This window comes from Lycorma delicatula, chromosome 1 (genome assembly GCF_047948215.1).
Source record: "Lycorma delicatula isolate Av1 chromosome 1, ASM4794821v1, whole genome shotgun sequence".
NCBI lineage: Eukaryota > Metazoa > Arthropoda > Insecta > Hemiptera > Fulgoridae > Lycorma > Lycorma delicatula.
Window position 1 is genome coordinate 197051382 of NC_134455.1, and position 19866 is coordinate 197071247.

General features: G+C 29.3%; 1 protein-coding gene across 1 annotated transcript in view; it reads right to left on the minus strand.

Moving 5' to 3' along the window:
* Positions 1-7642: 7642 nt before the first annotated feature.
* Positions 7643-19866, minus strand: part of IntS9 (integrator complex subunit 9) — a 53291-nt gene continuing 41067 nt past the window's right edge. Inside the window, exons 12-13 of the mRNA XM_075369793.1 lie at positions 9431-9613; positions 7643-7787 (exon numbers count right to left, since the gene is read on the minus strand). Of these exons, the coding sequence (XP_075225908.1) occupies positions 7665-7787; positions 9431-9613 (306 nt within the window). The 3' untranslated portion in view covers positions 7643-7664. The remainder of the gene's footprint in view (positions 7788-9430; positions 9614-19866) is intronic.

Here is a 19866-nt window from a genome sequence, read left to right on the forward strand (position 1 = left end):
AAATTCCAAAATGTATAAGTAGTTTTCACTGATCAAATAAGATAAACATTTTCCCTTTTCAATTAAATAATCCGTAATTTTATCAAATTGATGTCAACTGTTATGTAACTCATGTTCACTACCGGTATCAAAGATTTATCCATTTAAAAAATAGTTGTAGCAGAATGAAGGCCAGTGTTGAATACATGTCTGATGTATGTTTAATATTGTCTACAATAGTTTATTTTTAGAAATTTTTATTCAAAATTGTTCTTTCTTTCCTCACTGATTTTAGTGATATCTATTTCAGTAATAAATACATTATTTTCAGTTTAATCTAATTTCATTTTAATTAAAATTTACTGTCAGTATACTTTAAATGTACAATAAAGGAGGGCTTTAGTTGCTAGACTACACTTTGTAAAAGGGAGACTAAACCAGAAATTTAATTTCAGAGGCCTGGTTAGGGAATTTCCATTGGTTTCCTGAATGCTATCACTTGATAGCAATCTTCAATCAGCATATGTATCCAATCAATTCTGATTCTGACCCAGGAGATGATTCCCTTGATAGCAACATTTTCACTATCAAGTTGAAGAAGAAAAGATAGCAAAAGAGGACTATGAACCCCTATAAAATTCTTTTGTTTGGTGAGAGCCATGCAAGAGTTTTGATCAGCTGAATGCAACAACAGTTGAATTCAAGTTACCAGATGATTTCTGTGGAGGCAAGGAGATCCTCTGCCTTTAGCACTCAATGAGACAAGAGGCTTTTTCTCAGGTTTTCATTTGTGATAACTATTTGATCATAATTGGTAAATTCTAACAATAGAATGTTCTTACAATGAAGAATGGAGATTTTTCTGCTACAGCTATACATTCTTCATAGGTTATTACTTTGAAATGAACAGAAAGTTTGGGTAATGAAACATACTGCTTTAGCTTTTTATTTATCTGCTTGCTTAATATTATATTTATCTTTATCTGCTTTGTATTTTCATTATGGATCCAAATGTGGGTCTCATGATGTTTCCACACATGTTACTGGTTACATCTGAATTCAGATGCCAAAACAGTAATTACTCCCTTCTAAATTCTTTACTAATCTTCTGTGGTGTAAGTTTGGCTGAAATTAATATTATAAATCAGATTTTTAATTATCACCCAAAATTAGTTAAATTTTTATGTTAACATTCCTTACTCCTACAGTCAGGAAATGATGCTAGTTTCTATAATGTATCAGATTAGATTCATTTACTGCTGCTATAAAAATAATACTTTTAATTTTAAGACTCCATTTAAATATTCATTGCCTTAACGTAAAATTGAATTATATATTTGCAATAAAATTCAACATTAGCTGATTAACTCTGAGCTTATCATAAATATTAGCATTATGAAGAAGGTCTTGTTTTACAGTTATATGCAGAAACAGTGGAATCTCAATTTTTAATAAAATGCAATGTTAATTGTTTGTATTCACTGATGAAATTAGTTTTGATTATTGTGCAGTCCAATGCTCTAGTTTAAGCTTAAGTTTGATAGCTATTCCAAGCACTCTGAGATGTTTTAGAATTGCAGGTAAATTCATAATCATAGTATATGATAAAAATTAATTTTCTAAAGAAATCAAATGTTGAGCTCATGAGCTGTTAATTCAATTTCAGCTAGCAGGACTGAGTATTTCTATTCCCCAACTCACTATAATTGCTTATACCTTTGCCATTTATATTGAATATTTTATAAATCTAGAGATTACTTTGTGAACTGTTTTGTGTACATTACAGTTTTTTCAGATTGGTATTGGTAAACTGCAAAAGTAATCATTTATAAGTATAAATAAACCACAGATGGAAAGTCAACAAACCTTTACTGAAGTAAAAAGAATTTCAATAAACATAAGACAGAACCACACTGATCAAAACAGATTGAGAAAAAAATAATGACAGTATTATCTTTGATAAGAAATCTTATAATTTTCTTACACATTCAATTTTTTAACACATTTATTTCTTACTGCTTTTCAATAGGCCTTTATTTTAACTAACTCTGGTGAGAAAGAAAGCATTTTAATGCAAAAAGAAAAATGCATGGACTACTGAAAGAATTATTAAATATAAAATTTCTTCCCTCAGAATTTCCTTTAAATCTCCAAATCAAATTTTTCAAAAGTTATAAAAAAGAGATTACTACTAAGTTTTACTCATAATGCAATTGAATTAAATTTTAATATATAATTCCAATAATAAAAGTTAGAAGGGCATGAGCTGATACAACAGCATATTAACTATAAGGACATACCAATAAGAATGCTGGATTTAATTGGGTGAATAAATTATTTAATTTTTGTGAAGTGGCATGTATCTTTACATCATTACAAAAGATAATGTTGTGATTTAAGCATAAAAAACAATATCTGACATTTGTCCTTCACAACTTGCTCCTCAGTTTCGCTGATGACGTGTTGAATTTTCTTCTTCCAATGTGGTAAGATTCGTGTTTTGATTTTATAAGCCCCTAAAGAAAAATCATAAAGATGTTAGGTGGTCATATGACCTTGCTGGCCCACTTTGGTCATCCTTGCTCAAGAGAACTCTGCTTGGAAATTTATTTCTCTTGTAAGCCATCATTTCATTAGCAGTGTGACAGTAGCATCATACTGTTGGAACCATAATTGGTCAATACCCGTATCATTCAAATAAGACCACAGAAAGTTTGCAATGTTCTCCATTCACTGCCACAGCATTTCTATCTACATCTTGAAAAAAATAGGCTCTGATCACTTCACATCCTAAACTCTATACCAAAAGAGACTCATTGCAGATATTTTTCTTGTCATAGATTTCTTGAGGGTTTTCTGTTTGTCAACGAAGCCCTCTAGTAAAAATGTACCTAATCACTAAATATGACTTTCTTTGAAAAATCATCCACATTTTGTCTAAAAAACCATTCAACAAACTGTTCCAGTTTGTTGAATGCTGGAACAAACTGTTCCAGAGCTAATGCTCATTTGTGAACAATAGCAAATGTATATTGTTGGTCTCATATTAACACCTTCATGCACAGTGGCAATGTTCTGAAGCAGACAAGACTAGAATGACAGCACTGTCAGTCTTTTAAATTTGAAGTCGAACCTGTGTCTTTGAATTTCTTGAACTGTCTCATTTTGTGCAATATGATGATCAAAGATTGCACAAAGCTTTTGAAAAATCTCTGTATAACTCTCACCATTCTTGTAATGAGTTTTAACAACCAAAACTTGTTATTCCATTATATACCGCTCCATCACAACCAATTACAAAAAAAAAAAGACAAAAACAGCTAATAGAACTTATAAAAAAAGTGCTCCCTACCGAACAATAGAACATTGGCAAGCAATTTAAATCTGGCAATCTTTTTAGACAACCATTAATTGAAAATGGGATTTCTAATAATAACAGTAAAACTCCCTTAAAAAATAAATAGATCTCTTCTTCTATTACTACTTATAATGAAAGAATTTAATAATTTTTGTTAGTGTATTTCTAACAATAATATACACCACTTCAAAATATTTCCCTAGTTAGTTTCCGCTTTTACCTCCCCACAGAAAAAAAAATCTATTTTTAATATAAAAATAATTAAATATATTACTCATGTCACATTCATAATTACATATTATTCAGATCAATTTATACATTATAAAATGTATTACCAGGTATGCTTACTAAGATCTTGACCTTTTTCTACTTTGTTCATAAAAAAAGAAACTGGCCCAATGTTTATTTCAAAGGATCAAAAGAAGCTATGATTAAATCTTGAACAGATTATCAACATAAAATTAATGATGATAATAAAAAATAAGTTCATATTAGTAGGTAAAAATACGAAGTAGGTTGAAATAATGGTAAAGGAAATATGTGAAGACGATAAGCAGAATCAGTAGACATTATAACAAATTTTAAGGTGTTAATTAAAATTGTGTGGTATACATATTGCTAGCAAACACATGAGATGAAGAAATTAACTAGTTAAAAATGGCAACAACGCATACTACAGTTCTTTTCTTACAGACTACTTCAGCATATTAATGTTATATCACATGAAAATAATTCTCTTGTTCAAGAATTGGCTATTATTATTTTTAGGAGTAATTTTATATATTTTTTACAAGATATGAAATACAACATTTTATATGATTTTTTATGAGTGCAGCATATTCATAAATACAAATGCATGAAATCAAATTTTTTAATTTACTAAATTGGTATATGAAATTCATTTTGACAATCACCAAACAGCAAAGGATTCCTATATCAGGAATCCTTTATTTCATACTTAGTAACTTAATTGCGAGTATTTTCATTGGATTTTGTCAGTTTTTACCAATAGATTATTAAGAAATATATTGAAGCCTAACTGAATGGTTTCTTTTTCATTATGACTATTTTTATCATGAGCTAAGAAATTAACTTCTGATCTCCAGAAAGTAAAATGAATACAATGTTTTACAACATAATACTTTATAAGCAGATAATTGAAAATTAAATAACCTACCTGTAATAGTAAATTGCCAAAAATAGCTGATAATTAGACAAACTGGATCATTAACAATAATATACAATTATCAACATAGTGTAAATATACATTTTGAATAAATTATAAAATACCTCTGCTGTACACACACTGGACTAAAAGTTAAAACATAATAGTGTAACTGTTTGATTTAGCATTCTATAGTAGAAAAATTTTATGACTGATCCCAGAGTAGGGGCCAGTCACATCTGCTGCCAGAATTAATCAAAAGTTAACAGTGTTAGTTTATCAACATCAACCCTAATTTTAATATTTAAGATGTGAAAACAATTTTAATATGATTCCTAGGTGAATGAAAAATGGCTGAATATCATCTTGAGAATGGTCTTTTTTTCAAAATCCTTTGTGATGTTTCAGTGTCAAGGATTTGAATACACTGAACAGGGTTGTTAAAAAGCACAAATTTACGCATGCTGCAGCCAGATTAAACATGATGACATATCATGTACTATTCCCAAATTATTGAACGAATGAATGTCCAGTTTAAAAAGAGTAAAATGTAATGTTAAAAATTACAATGAAACAATTTCCTACAGCTTAATGAGACAACAGAGAAGAGTTTAACATGAGAACCCCTCTTTATATTAGGCATAAGCTTCTTGAAGAGTACTTGACCCTTTACAAAAAGTGATTCATGCAATGATTTAAAAACACAAGGCCCAGAAACTTTCTGACCGAGTAGTACTGTTCACAGTTATTGTAGCAATAATTACTGCAAGAAAATGATTATTTCATTTGTCACTACTGGCAAACAAAACAATGGCATTCTCATTAAAACAGATAGATTAACATTTTTACATGCTGTTGGTAGATTATTTCAGTAATACCCGAAGTTCACACCAGTTAACTCTAAGGACCCCTACTCTTGGTCTTTTAAGTTCTGAAGATCTGTCCCTCAGATATTTTTAACATAATGGAGAAGAAAAAGTAGGAATAGCATACGTTTTTAGCAATCAAACATTTTAAGATTACAATCTTTTGAACTGAAAACAATAAAAGTACAAATTTGAGATTATGATTTTAAATTATTATTTTTTTCATTAATATAATAATTTTCTGTATGGATAAGAGAGTGTCTTTATATCAAGGGGCTCCAATGTTGTATATTGATGATTAATATATTCAATTAAAATAACTATACAATAAGTAATTAACACTGAAAATACTATTTACAACCTAAATTTTATTTATTATTTTCAGCAGAGAAGGAATACAAAACTATTTCCATAAGATAAATAGCAATCTTTAAAATGTCAAATTAGTCTAATATAGAATCCTTCACATATACTGAATCGTACTCTACTGTAAAATACAGTAATGATATGGAGTTAAAACAGTTTAAAAGGGATATACTGATACCAGGAATATTATCTTTTGGAGAGTGTGTGAGTGAAAACAAAAAGAGAGGAGGGTTGGGATTATGAACTCAGATTGTACTGCACATTGCTCTAGTTAGTATTTATACCTTCTTGAAGTTTCGTAATAAAAAATTACAATATTAATATCATGAAATAAATGCTAATTATTAGGAACTGTTTCACTAAAAAAAAAATTGACAATCAAAATAGGCAATATATAATAACAAACTGCCAAGAGATAGGTAAAATTTCAAGGAGCAGCAAAATCTTTTATAACCTCCACATAGAAACATATGATATCAATAAATCAGAACACTAAAAAGTGGTACTGGTGAAACCCTAATGTTTAATATTTTTCTTTGTACAACTAAGTGAAGTGAAGTGTAATGATTATTTAGCCCATATTATTTTAGGTATAATAATCTTGTCTTGCATAATAATTTACCACAAAGCAACTCATAGTTAGCATTTTATTGTTCAGGCAGTTGAATATACATTATTTTTAAAATTTTAATGACCATGTCTGGCCAACCAAAATGTAAAAAACTGCCTACTATGACAATTGATGTTATCTTGGAAAATAAGATAAATTTAATATTTGAAATTATCAAGTTTTGTTTCAGTTCTCCAGATGTGTAAAGGTCATAAAACCATATGGAGTGCAGATGATGTTATTTGACAGATGTTGCAGCTAGCCAAGTATGAATTCTAGGTCAAATACCATCTGTTACAATGTGCCTTTCTATTTCTTTTTCAATTAAAATGTAATTTATATCTCCCACCACTTCTTGAAATGTTAGACTTAGATAGATATTCATGATTTATTTCCCAGGTTCCACATACATCCATAACAAGAGAAAATTTTAAGAGCTTTCATGCCTCTTGGAGCTCAAATTCTTGTTCTGTCCACAGATGTATTGTTGAGAATTTAATTTGTTTTATTCCCCAGTGTTAATTGTTTGATTTCTACTATCCATTAGACATCTAAATTTGTAGCTTGTTGAAGTTTTATGTATTCACTTATTGGTAAACACTGATCTGAAATACAGTAATTGCACATCTACTGTGATCAAAAATTTAATGGTGCGTCTATGGATTGACCAAGAATTTGGATCATGGAGAAAGTAGACTGGGTGGAATAAATAATACAAAATGTTGGATCTGGAGTTCAATGATGAAAAGGTTTATCTAAATTACTTTACTGATGTAATATTCAATATTGACAAATCCACATTTTCATCGAATAACCTAATTGCACATCTGTATTTTGGTGGAATAATGATGTATGTAAGAAAGCAAATTGTTATATTCTCATATTCAAATAACCAAAGTATCGGGTTAACCTTATGTGTATCTGACACATATTAAGGGCACAGTGCAGCATCATGATTTTTGGATATTAAGAAACGTATGAGCATTTTTCATACACTAGCCCTTTCAATTTTTATCTCGCATAGCCCTGTGAGCCCTGATGTGGTAAGTATACAGTGGTTATAGCATTAGTTATTTTTAATGAGCTATTTAATCAGGTGGTAAGCTTGCTCATTGTGAACATTTCATTAACAGCAAATATGAATCCATTGAATTCTCAAAGTCTGATAAAGGTAGCTGATTAAACTTAACTGAAACTTTGCAGAGGGATTTAGAGGGTCTGTGGCAGTAGATTCAGCATATTAAGCATACTCTTAAACAGAGAAATTAGGAATAAGTAGAATAAAAAATAGATTATTTCTTTGATGATAAAAATTTATTTTTAAAATTTATTTAAACACTGTAATAATATATCTCTCAGTCTTTGTCTTAATTGCTGATCTGAAGCTTCACAGTATATATGAGTAGACCTTTCATCAACTTGAATTAATGTGTCCTCATCTTGCTGCAAATGGGATACATATATAAAAATAATGAATTGTGTTTGATCAAAATGTAACAGTTTTGCTATTCTGGGTATTAGTATGGTATATATGTTAAGAGATGTAAGAATACAAGATACAAAAATCACTGACAAACAAGTTTGTACTACATTATTTCAGCCAAAACTAGTTCTGTGTATAATAACCAAAGAATAGTGAAAGATTTTAAAACAAGTTAAAATTAAAAATGTATTAAACCTAATAAAAACGCAAACACTACCATTTTTTTTTAGATTACAGATCTGCCATTATTTTAAATTATGCATCAACACAGATTTCAAGAATAGGTTGAAAACTGTTACAGTGTTGATGAAATATCAATAACTAATATATATATATATAAAACACTACTTGAGACAACTAATAAAGTGATTTTGATAGCCAAGTTGGTATATACAGCTTCAAACCCTGTAACAGCTATAAACACTATGGACACACATGCAAGTGTTTCCTTAAAACATTCCATGCTGTGATCACCAGCATTAATAGTTCATGGCTGGCCTTTCTAACAATTTTTTTAGGACTACACAGGAAAGACTCAGTGACACATTTAACATTTTCTTCAGACACTTTTGGTCATCCCATACAATTCCTTCTACACAAGCATCTGGCCATTTTAAACTAATCATGCCATCGACAAATGATACTGCAAATGTCACTTGCAGAATCACAATTTCTTTCTACAAAATACATGTTGAATTTTAATTACAGATTCACATCCAGCAAACTGCAAAACTTTTTGTTTTGCAGAATCAGGATACTCCTGAACAGTGAGTTCCCATCTTTGCTACTGTTCCTGTTAAACAGAAAGATAAGGAATCAATCTATGGCTATGCACACAACTAAATCTGCCCTTTTTACTCCTTGATTCCTTAAATCAACACAGTATACCTCATCCAAGAGATATTTGAATAAATCAAATATTTTTACAAAAGATATTTGAACAGATCATCCATCATCTAAGAGATATATGAACAAATTAAAATCCCCAATTTCTTTCTTTTTTTTGTAAGACCGGTATAAATAATTATTACAATACCTTTTGTCAAATGTTATTCAAGAAATTCAATGATATTATAAAAGGATTTACAAAGAGAATTAGATAAAACCTTCATATAAATTACATTTCATTGACCTTATGACCATATTTTTTTTATATATTCAGTAATTTATAAAATAATTTAATCCTATTGCAAATGGATCATTGAGATGATCAGTCATCATTTTTAACTGATGTAAATTTGGTAATTATTTATCTTTAATTTCTTGACAACAACGATGTCAAGAAATTAAAGTGAAAGTGAAAGCTGGTATTACATGAATTATGAGGTGACACAATATCTAATTAACTAGAATTCCATATTGTAAGGGTACACTTCCATCAATTCAAATTATAAATGTTAAAAGATAGTCATGTGTTTTCCCATAATCAAACAACAAATTGATTCTGAAAACAGACAAGAGTTTTTATGTTTTCATATGGTGGATTTCTTTTTAATGATAAGATTGTAAATGATCCAACTACTGTGATCATTCCAATGTGACAAACTAGCCAAAGGATAAAATGTAATGAGTAGGGTGAATATTCTGTAAAAAAAATCCTTACCAAATGTATTATACAGCCAGTTTTACTTTTTTCTACTTTAGCATTAGTTATACCCTCATGTGATAATCTCTGTACAAAATGTTCTATGTCCAAAGAACCCCATTCATAACGGCAATCTTTCCATAAATCTTCAGGGTTGCAAATCCTCCTCTTGCTGCTAATACCGCTGTCATCTTCTAAAACCTAATATAAATTTCATTAAAACAACAAAATAACATTGCAATGAAGTACATTTTATGTAATAAATTTATTGAAATTTAATTTTAGTTAAAAACTTTAAACTTCAATTTTTCATGACAGTATGGTTCATAAAAAGTTCTTCCTAGACAAGCAATCTAAGAATTAATGAGCTATGAACTGAAATATAAGTTAAAACAAATTACAACTAAACTAACTGTAAACTAGAGAAAAATGTGATATAAGGTTTACAATTGTTCAGGAGCAGCCATATGAGACAAATATTAGATTGCTTGGATCTCATCATATTTAATGAAATGTAACTTTTCACCTTTACTCCTCTACAAAATATTACTAAATGGAATATTTAGTCAATGACTATATTTCATTAACCCTTTGGTAGCTAACTAGAAGAGACAAAAGCTTGTTGTCTCATGTGTAGTTCCCAGTTATAATCAACTACACATTATCCTAATACTCGTATGAGGTTTGTCCCAAAAGTGTAATGATTTTCCTACAGACCAACAAGTTATGTAAAACATCCTTGATGTACGAGGGATATCTCTAAAGTAAAGACCACTGGGAAATTTCTCTCCTTAAGGTTAGCGAACATTTGCTGTTAATCCATGGCTAAATGGACTGGAGGCAGAAGAATACAATGAGGGTATATTGAAGCTGGTGTATCGCTATGATAAATGTGTTAATTCATGTGGCGATTACATAGAAAAGTAGTATAAAGTATGTCATTTAACAGAAATAAAAATATTTATAAAGTTTACAGAATAAATTTTTTTTACAATGAAATGGTCTTTACTTTAGAAATAACCTCTTATACAATATCACATAGGTAACACCTTGGCTGCATGTGCATACTTGTTTCAACTGGATCGATTGAGTCAGTTGCATGCTACTGCTGTTCATGTATGGTCTTGTTTTATAACCTCATTATGTTTGCAATAGAGGAAAATATTGAAAAACATTACACTATCAAATTTTGTGTGAAACTCAACAAATCTGCCACAGAAACATCTGATTCCTTAACCAAAGCTTATGGAAATACCGCTCTGTCGGGAAATATGGTTATTAAGTAACACAAAGCTTTCAAAGAGGGGATTCATTCAGTTTCACTTAAAGACGGTATTAATATTTGAAGATTTAATATTTAATAAAACTAAATAAATGAATGAGGAAACTAATAACAAAACTTTCACCAAAAAACAAATTTGAACCACTAGGCCAACAACTTAATTTTTAATAAGTTGCATTGCTTCAATATAATACAAACTGCATTATTGTAAATTAACTGCTGATTTACTCAACTAAATTTGTAATGCATTTTTTAAGTAAATATTTCCAGCTGATTTGTTTCATTTATGATAAGTAACAAATATCAGCTGATTTTAGCACTGGAAGCTAATTTTTATTTACAAAATGATATCAGTTGATATAGTTGTTTAATTTGTTATTGTGTTGTTAATTATTAGTTATTGTTTATTATTATCAATATTACAGCACTATTTAAAGTTTATTATTGTATGCATTACAAATGCAAAATGCAATAAAATTGTTCATGCAGTGCATTTTACCTCATTTTATTGTTAACATGATTTTTCCATCATTGCAACTATGAATGTTTATAACATCAAAATGAATGCGTTAGCAGAAAAATGGGGTTAACCACTGTTTTTGCTGTAAAATTTAAAATTGATATCATGTGTCATATGTCAACCTTCCATATGCCAAACTAAAATATTAAGTTTGATTCAATATGGCAGATCCAAGACTGCAGACAAAAATTAAAAACCCAACATCATAAAGCAGATTTTTTTAAAACTATTTAGAACCCCACTTTTTTCAGCCTCCAAATACCTCTCAGATATGCAGTAGAAAGCTGTTTCCATACATAAATATCACCAGTATATATACATATATATATTTTAAGTATCTGTTTCCAATAATTATAAGACATGAAACAGAAACCAAAATGTACATTACAAAAACTACCTAAGGGAACTTTTTTTGATCATTCAAATGAAAAAAATAAAAAGTATATCTTTTCACATAAAATCTATGGCTTGGTGCAAGAACTACCAATGTCACTTTTTGACACAAATGAGTTTCCATTGTCACTGATCTTCAAAATGCCCATATTAGTTTGTGTGAGAATGCCTATTTTTATTTTTATGAAGAAATTTTTATTTTCATCTTAACATATCCATACTATTTTATAATTTCACAGCCAAAAAAAAAATCAAGAATCTCTGTTTAATCAATGTAAAATAACAATAATTAACGTTGTTGTATTTAGTTTAAATATCACTTTAGTTATTAATAACTTGTATATAATTTGCATATTTAATATTAATTAGACAAGGTTAGTGGCGAAGCAAACATAAGTTATGTTGATATATGAGGGACATTCAATAATTAAAGAGACAAATTGATGTAGGAAAAAACTGTGCCCTTCGAATCAACGAGTGGTAATAATCTAGAAAGTAAATATTTAAAACCACCATGTGACTATTCAATGAAGTATTCATTAAAAATGAATGAAGATTAAAGGAAAAATTATATTTTCTTCCTTCTACAGATTATCTAGTAAAGGTCAAAACCAGTTCTTGGAAAATACAGTAGAAGCGCATAAAAAACAAGAAGAAAGAATTCTTGATAGAGAAATAAATGCAGAAAGTATAAGGCGATGTAGTCCATATTTTTTATGGATTTCCTTATTAGATTTTAAATTTGAGGTTTGCCAGACAATGTATTTAAATACATTTAATATAACATTAATAAATGTTCCATAGTTGGCAGAAAACAGAAAGTTCCTGGTGGTATGTGTCCAGAAGATCAGATAGGCAAACATAACCATAAAAAGTTTCTGATGAGTCAATCAACTTTATTAAAGAGCACATCGACATGTTTCATTTTTAAGTCACTACTATCAAACGTATAATAAAAGAAAATATTTACAACCTGATCTGAACATATCTAAAATATATAGAATGTACAAAATCTACTGAGAAGAAAATGGAAAAGATCCCTCAGAATGAGACCTTCTATAGTAAATTCTTTAATATTTCAACTTCACCTTTCATCACCAAAAGTATGACTTGCAGTAAATGCAATAGACTGAAGTGAATCCTGAGATAGTAGAAGATGAACAGCATAAGAAACAGAAAAACACTTAGATCTAACTGAATGTTGCTATTCTTAAGAAAAAAACAGATATACTGCTTAGCAAACAAGATTCTAAAGTAAAGTTTTTCTGCTTTGATCTTCAGAAATGTTCACAAACTCCTTGTTAAGATTAGAGGGAATCGTGTTAATATAGGATCTGTCATGCAGATAGGATCATTCACGATCATGACTTGAAAATAAAATTTTCAAGAAGATTACCAGAGAATTAATTAGACAATATTGGTTTTAAGAAGCATTTTTTGTTTCATTCATTATCATGTAGTTATAATTTTTATATTATTTAATTATTTTAATGTCTTAAAATTTTCTACAATTTGAGGAATTAAAAGGAAAGTAAATTTTTTTAGCAATACTAAAAGGATTAAATTTTGTAGATTTTTTCTTTTTAGGTTCATTTTTTATTACCATAATTTTATTTATTATAAGATTATTATGGTATTTTTTTATACCATAAGATGAGATGTTAAGTGTCTAAGCTACAAACATGTGTTCCATAGAATTATTAGTGTTGTAGAGATTAAAATAACTGTTTAAAAATTTTTTAAAAATATCAGCTGAGCTACTAACTTCTTTATAAAGCCAAATTCCCTAATTTTAAAATAGCTCACAAGAATATACCATAAAAAACCAGCTGTTCCTAGAGAAATACATATGAAATACCTCATACACTAACAGGTGAACCAAAGTCACAAATTCATTAATATTTATTTTTTATTTTTTTTTTGTCTTCAGTCATTTGACTGGTTTGATGCAGCTCTCCAAAATTCTCTATCTAGGGCTTGCAGTTTCATTTCGGTAAACCCCCTACATCCTACATCCCTAACAATTTGTTTTACATATTCCAAATGTGGCCTGCCTACACAATTTTTTCCTTCTACCTGTCCTTCCAATATTAAAGCGACTATTCCAGGATGCCTTAGTATGTGGCCTATAAGTCTGTCTCTTCTTTTAACTATATTTTTCCAAGTGCTTCTTTCTTCATCTATTTGCCGCAATACCTCTTCATTTGTCACTTTATCTGATTTTTAACATTCTCCTATAGCACCACATTTCAAAAGTTTCTAATCTTTTCTTCTCAGATACTCCGATTGTCCAAGTTTCACTTCCATATAAAGCGACACTCCAAACATATACTTTCAAAAATATTTTCCTGACATTTAAATTCATTTATGATGGAAACAAATTATATTTCTTACTGAAGGCTCGTTTCGCTTGTGCTATTCGGCATTTTATATCGCTCCTACTTCCCAAATAACAAAATTCTTCTACCTCCATAATCTTTTCTCCTCCTATTTTCACATTCAGTGGTCCATCTTTGTTATTTCTACTACATTTCATTACTTTTGTTTTGTACTTGTTTATTTTCATGCGATAGTTCTTGCGTAGGACTTCATCTATGCCATTCATTGTTTCTTCTAAATCCTTTTTACTCTCGGCTAGAATTACTATATAATCAGCAAATCGTAGCATCTTTATCTTTTCACCTTGTACTGTTACTCCAAATCTAAATTGTGCTTTAACATCATTAACTGCTAGTTCCTTGTAAAGATTAAAAAGTAACGGAGATAGGGAACATCCTTGTCAGACTCCCTTTCTTATTACGGCTTCTTTCTTATGTTCTTCAATTGTTACTGTTGCTGTTTGGTTCCTGTAAATGTTAGCAATTGTTCTTCTATCTCTGTATTTGAACCCTAATTTTTTTAAAATGCTGAACATTTTATTCCAGTCTACGTTATCGAATGCCTTTTCTAGGTCTATAAACGCCAAGTTTGTTGGTTTGTTTTTCTTTAATCTTCCTTCTACTATTAATCTGAGGCCTAAAATTGCTTCCCTTGTCCCTATACTTTTCCTGAAACCAAATTGGTCTTCTCCTAACACTTCCTCCACTCTCCTCTCAATTCTTCTGTATAGAATTCTAGTTAAGATTTTTGATGCATGACTAGTTAAACTAATTGTTCTGTATTCTTCACATTTATCTGCCCCTGCTTTCTTTGGTATCATTACCATAACACGTTTTTTGAAGTCTGACGGAAATTCCCCTTTTTCATAAATAATACACACCAGTTTGTATAATCTATCTATTGCTTCCTCACCTACACAGCACAGGTGAATTGGAATTCTGCAGGTATTCCATCTATTCCGGGAGCCTTTTAGCCATTGAAATTTTTTAATGCTCTCTTAAATTCAGATCTCAGTATTTTCTCCCCTTTCATCCTCTTCTTCCTCTATAACACCATTTTCTAATTCATTTCCTCTGTATAACTCTTCAATATATTCCACTCACCTATCGACATTTCTTTTCGTATTATAAATCGGTGTACTATCTATGTTTAACACATTATTAGATTTTAATTTATGTATTACAAAATTTTCCTCAACTTTCCTGTATGCTCTGTCTATTTTACAATGAACATTTCTCTTTCAACTTCTGAACACTTTTATTTAGTCCAGTCTTCTTTCACTAGTTTGCTCTTCCTGTTTATAGTGTTTCTTAATTGTCGATAGTTCCTTTTACTTTCTTCATCACTAGCATTCTTATATTTTCTAAGTTCATCTATCAGCTGTAATATACACTCTGACATTCAAAGTTTTTACCAGTTCTCTTTGTCCCACCTAAGTTCACTTCTGCTGATTTAAGAATTTCCTTTTTAACATTTTCCCATCCTTCTTCAACATTTTCAACCTTATCTTTTTTTACTCAGACCTCTTGCGATATCCTCCTCAAAAATCTTCTTTGCCTCCTCTTTCTTAAGCTTCTCTAAATTCCACTGATTCATCTGACACCTTTTCTTCAGGTTTTTAAACCCTAATCTACATTTCATTATAACTAAATTATGGTCACTATCAACGTCTGGTCAGGATAAGCTTTGCAGTTGATGAGTTGATTTCTAAGTCTCTGCTTAACCATGGTATAATCTATCTGATACCTTGCAGTGTAACCTGGTTTTTTCCATGTGTATATTCTTCTATTATGATTTTTAAACTGGGTGTTGGCAAAATTAATAAATTATACTTCACGCAAAACTCTATAAATTGGTCCCCCCTTTCATTCCTTTTGCTCAGCCCATATTCACCCACATTATTTCCTTCCTTGCTTTTTCCAAAGCTTGCATTCCAATCACCAATTATTATTAAATTTTCATCTCCTTTTACGTATTTAATTGCTTCGTCAATTTCTTCGAATATACACACACTACCTCATCATCATGGGCACTTGTAGGCATATTGACGTTAACAATCGTTGTTGGCTTAAGTTTTGATTTAATCCTTATTACAATGATTCTGTTGCTATGCATTTTGAAATACTCTAGTCTCTTCCCTAGCATCTTGTTCATTACAAAACCTACTCCTGCCTGCCCTTTATTTGAAGTTGTGTTAATTATACTAAAATCACCTGACCAAAAGTTGTTTTCTTCTTCCTACCAAACCTCACTAACTACATTATACATCTACATTTAATCTATCCATTTCCCTCTTTAAATTTTCTAACCCATCTTTTTTAGACTTCTAACATTCCACGCTTTGACTCATACAATGTTATTTTTTAATTTTCTGGTGACCCCTTCCTTAATAGCCCCCATCTGGAGATCTATACGGGGAACTAGTTTACTTCCAGAATATTTTACCATGGTAGGCGCCTCCATCTTTTTTATATGAAAATGCATATAGTTACGTTTTCTTGAAAAAAAGCAGCTGTAGTTTTCCATTGCTTTCAGCTGCGTAGTACTCAGAAGATTGAGTGATGCTGATATGGCCGTTTAAGTCGTACTGACCTACACCCTTAACAACTATTGAAAGAGCTGCTGCCCTCTTTCAGCAATTATTCCTCTGGCTCTCAACAGATACCTCTCCGATATAGTTGCACCTTTGATCCAGCTACTCTGTATCATTGAGCACTCAAGCCCCCTCACCATCGGCAAGATCTCATGATTCATAGACGGAGAATTTTTAACTAAAAGTTATATACACAACATATTTTATTTTCCCAATTTGAATTTCATATTTTTGTTTCCCTAAAAAGGTTTAGTAGCTTGGATGTATGTAGGGAATTTATCTCCCTTGAATACCTTTTTCTAACTTTCTGAGAAAATTCCTTTTTGTTTTATCTGTAAAATAAAAAAAAACTACCAAAATCTTAACTCAAAACACAATTCTTAGTGCAGTAGATTTTTTTAAAATAGTTATATATTAAGCTTACTTGAATTAATTTTAAAAAATTTTACATTCTGTCAAGGGCAGATCTAAAAAGCCATTTTAGAGTTTTAGAATTCAAGTCATTTTTTTTAATCTGAACCTTTAAATCTGCAATTACTACATCTAAATTTACTTTAAAATTTCCACTGCAATTCACAATTCATCAGATTTTATGAGGCAGCAGAATGAATCCATAACACCTTAAATTGCACCAATGAAAAATATGAAACTATGATTTTGACATGTAGCAAACACACTTTGTTTGATGTGTTAAGTGACAATTATTTCTCTTTCTTCCTCAACTGAATTAATTTTTTTTTACAATATTATTTTTTTACCAACTCTGCATTAAATCAGGTTAATTTTAATTCAGTCAATATACTCTTCCTATGTCAATATACTCTTCCCATAATTTCTGTTAATTTAATAATTTTTCAAACCTTCCAGATGTTTTTTGAAATAGAAGTGTATTATTAAATTTCTGCCTTAAGTTTGATAAAGTTGAGCTCTTTAAAACAACATTGATTTGCAAAAGTTATTAGATTTGAAACCGAAATGATACAAAGTCAAAATAATATGTAATAAGAGTTGAGTGATGGAGTCTTATTTATTTAAATAATATGTGTAATGTTGGCTAGTTGGATTTTGGCATAATGTACAAGTTCAGTCTCAATTACAAAGCACGCAAAAGCTCTTGACTGTGCAGTATAACTGACAAAGCGAAAGGAGATCCTGTTTTAAATAAAGAAGCAATAATAATGTTTAAAATGTACTTTTTTTATTGTAAAATTATGGGATAATCTATCTATAGTTGTATCTTGTATTCAGTTAAGTAATGTCATATGATTGATTGTAACTCATAATCTAAACAGGTTGAATTATTCTTTAACTAGTGTTTTTACTTTTTTAAATTTTTTTTGTTTTTACATTTTTACTTCCTTGTATGAAATAAAGGAAGTAATGTGATCGTGAAAAATTTCAGTTTTCAGATTTCAATGGCAATATCCATTTTGACCACCCCTGGATACATTTTGACTAGTTTCGGCATGACATCTGTACATACATATGTATGTATATACCTTGCATAACTCAAAAGCTGTAGGATGTTGAAATTTTGGATTTAGTACTGTTGTAACATCTAGTTGTGCACCTCCCCTTTTGAATGGAATCAAACAAACCAAAAGTGTCCAAAAAAGACCAAAATCAAAAAAATTTGGATTTTTTACTTTTTCTTAACTGCAGTAATAAGCCCTAATTGAGAACTTTTTATAATATAAGTGGTACTTATTTTCATTGGTTCCAAAAAGTTATAGCCAAATAAAATTTTAATTAATAAAATATTTGGATCTTACAAGGGAAGGAACATCAGTTTAAATCAGACTTCATCTCCTTTTTAAAAAATTTTTTTTTTTATCTATTTTTTTAACTTTTCTTTTTTTTTAATTTAAATATATTGATTTAATAATTATTAATCCGTGATTGTAAAAAAATGTTTACAATAAATAATAATAAAAAAAATATGAAAAAAATTAGAAGTTATTAGTGAAATAAAATTTTATGTACTTTTAAGAATGTGTATATGTAATTTAATAGGCATTATTACATATGTGTATATGTAATAGATTTGGTAAAACATCTGATTATTTAATATTAATTGAAAATTATAATTTAGAATTCTATTATTTTTTTATTTTCTAGTTTAATTTGTTTAATTTTATTTAATTATTCTAGAATTTCTATTTAATTTTATCTAAATTATAGTTAACTACAGAGTAACTGAAAAACAGACCCTCACAAGAACGACATATACACTGAGGCATACATACCCGATCTTTAATAAATTACAAAAATTTCTTATTTTTAGTTCATTACTCCTCTGATATTGTCAGACAATATTCTCCCTAAGTCAGAGTTGATCATCATTTCATTTACTTGTTTTTTGTTGCCAATCATTTAATCGCTCTTTGTTTTGATATAGTTCTTCTGATCTTAATTTGTGTACATGTTCACTAGTTTTCAAATTTTCACTCTCTTCATATCCATCATCTCCTCATAATCTTTTTATTCTTTCCTCGGTCTTAACGTTTTCTTCCTCTGTATATTTATCATAGTCTCCTAATCTTTTTATTCTTTCTTTGGTTTTAACATTTTCTTCCTCTTTATGTTTATCATCTTCTCTTAATTTTTTATACTTGCCTTGTTCTTAACATTTTCTTGTCCTTCATATTCATCCTCTTGTTGCTTTTTTGAGATGTATTTCTTCATGTTATCTTCCTTTTTCCTGTATGATTGTTTCTTTTTTATTTTTGATTATTCACCAAATAATCCAATAATAAAAACTGAATATTCTACATTGTAAGGTCAAAATTAACATTTATAACCAGTATACAGGAGTTCACTAAACAGAATGGTTTAATTATTATTAATTATTTATATAACACACCAGAAATCTGAAACTTTTGTTAATCAGCAACTCACGAAGATACGAATAATATTGATCTAGTAATATGAGTAATAAAGGGACTTTTATTCCATCCTAATATTTCATATAAGATTGTTGAATCAATAATTGCATAAATATTTGATGTTAATAAAAACTAATATTTCAGCAATTGTGTAACTGTCCACTTTATTAAAGAACTGGAGGATTGTATCTCACTTTCAAATGAAATAAGCTTAAATGAAGTGCAGCAAAAGATGTGTATATGTAATTTAACGGGCATACAAGAAAATCATGTGGTGTTCACATAGATCTTTTTAAATTTTTTTTTAATAATAAATAGAGAATTAAACAAATTGTAATAAAAAATTGTACCCGACTATTCATTTTCATATTCTACGTATAAAAATTACTAAAAAATGTTTAT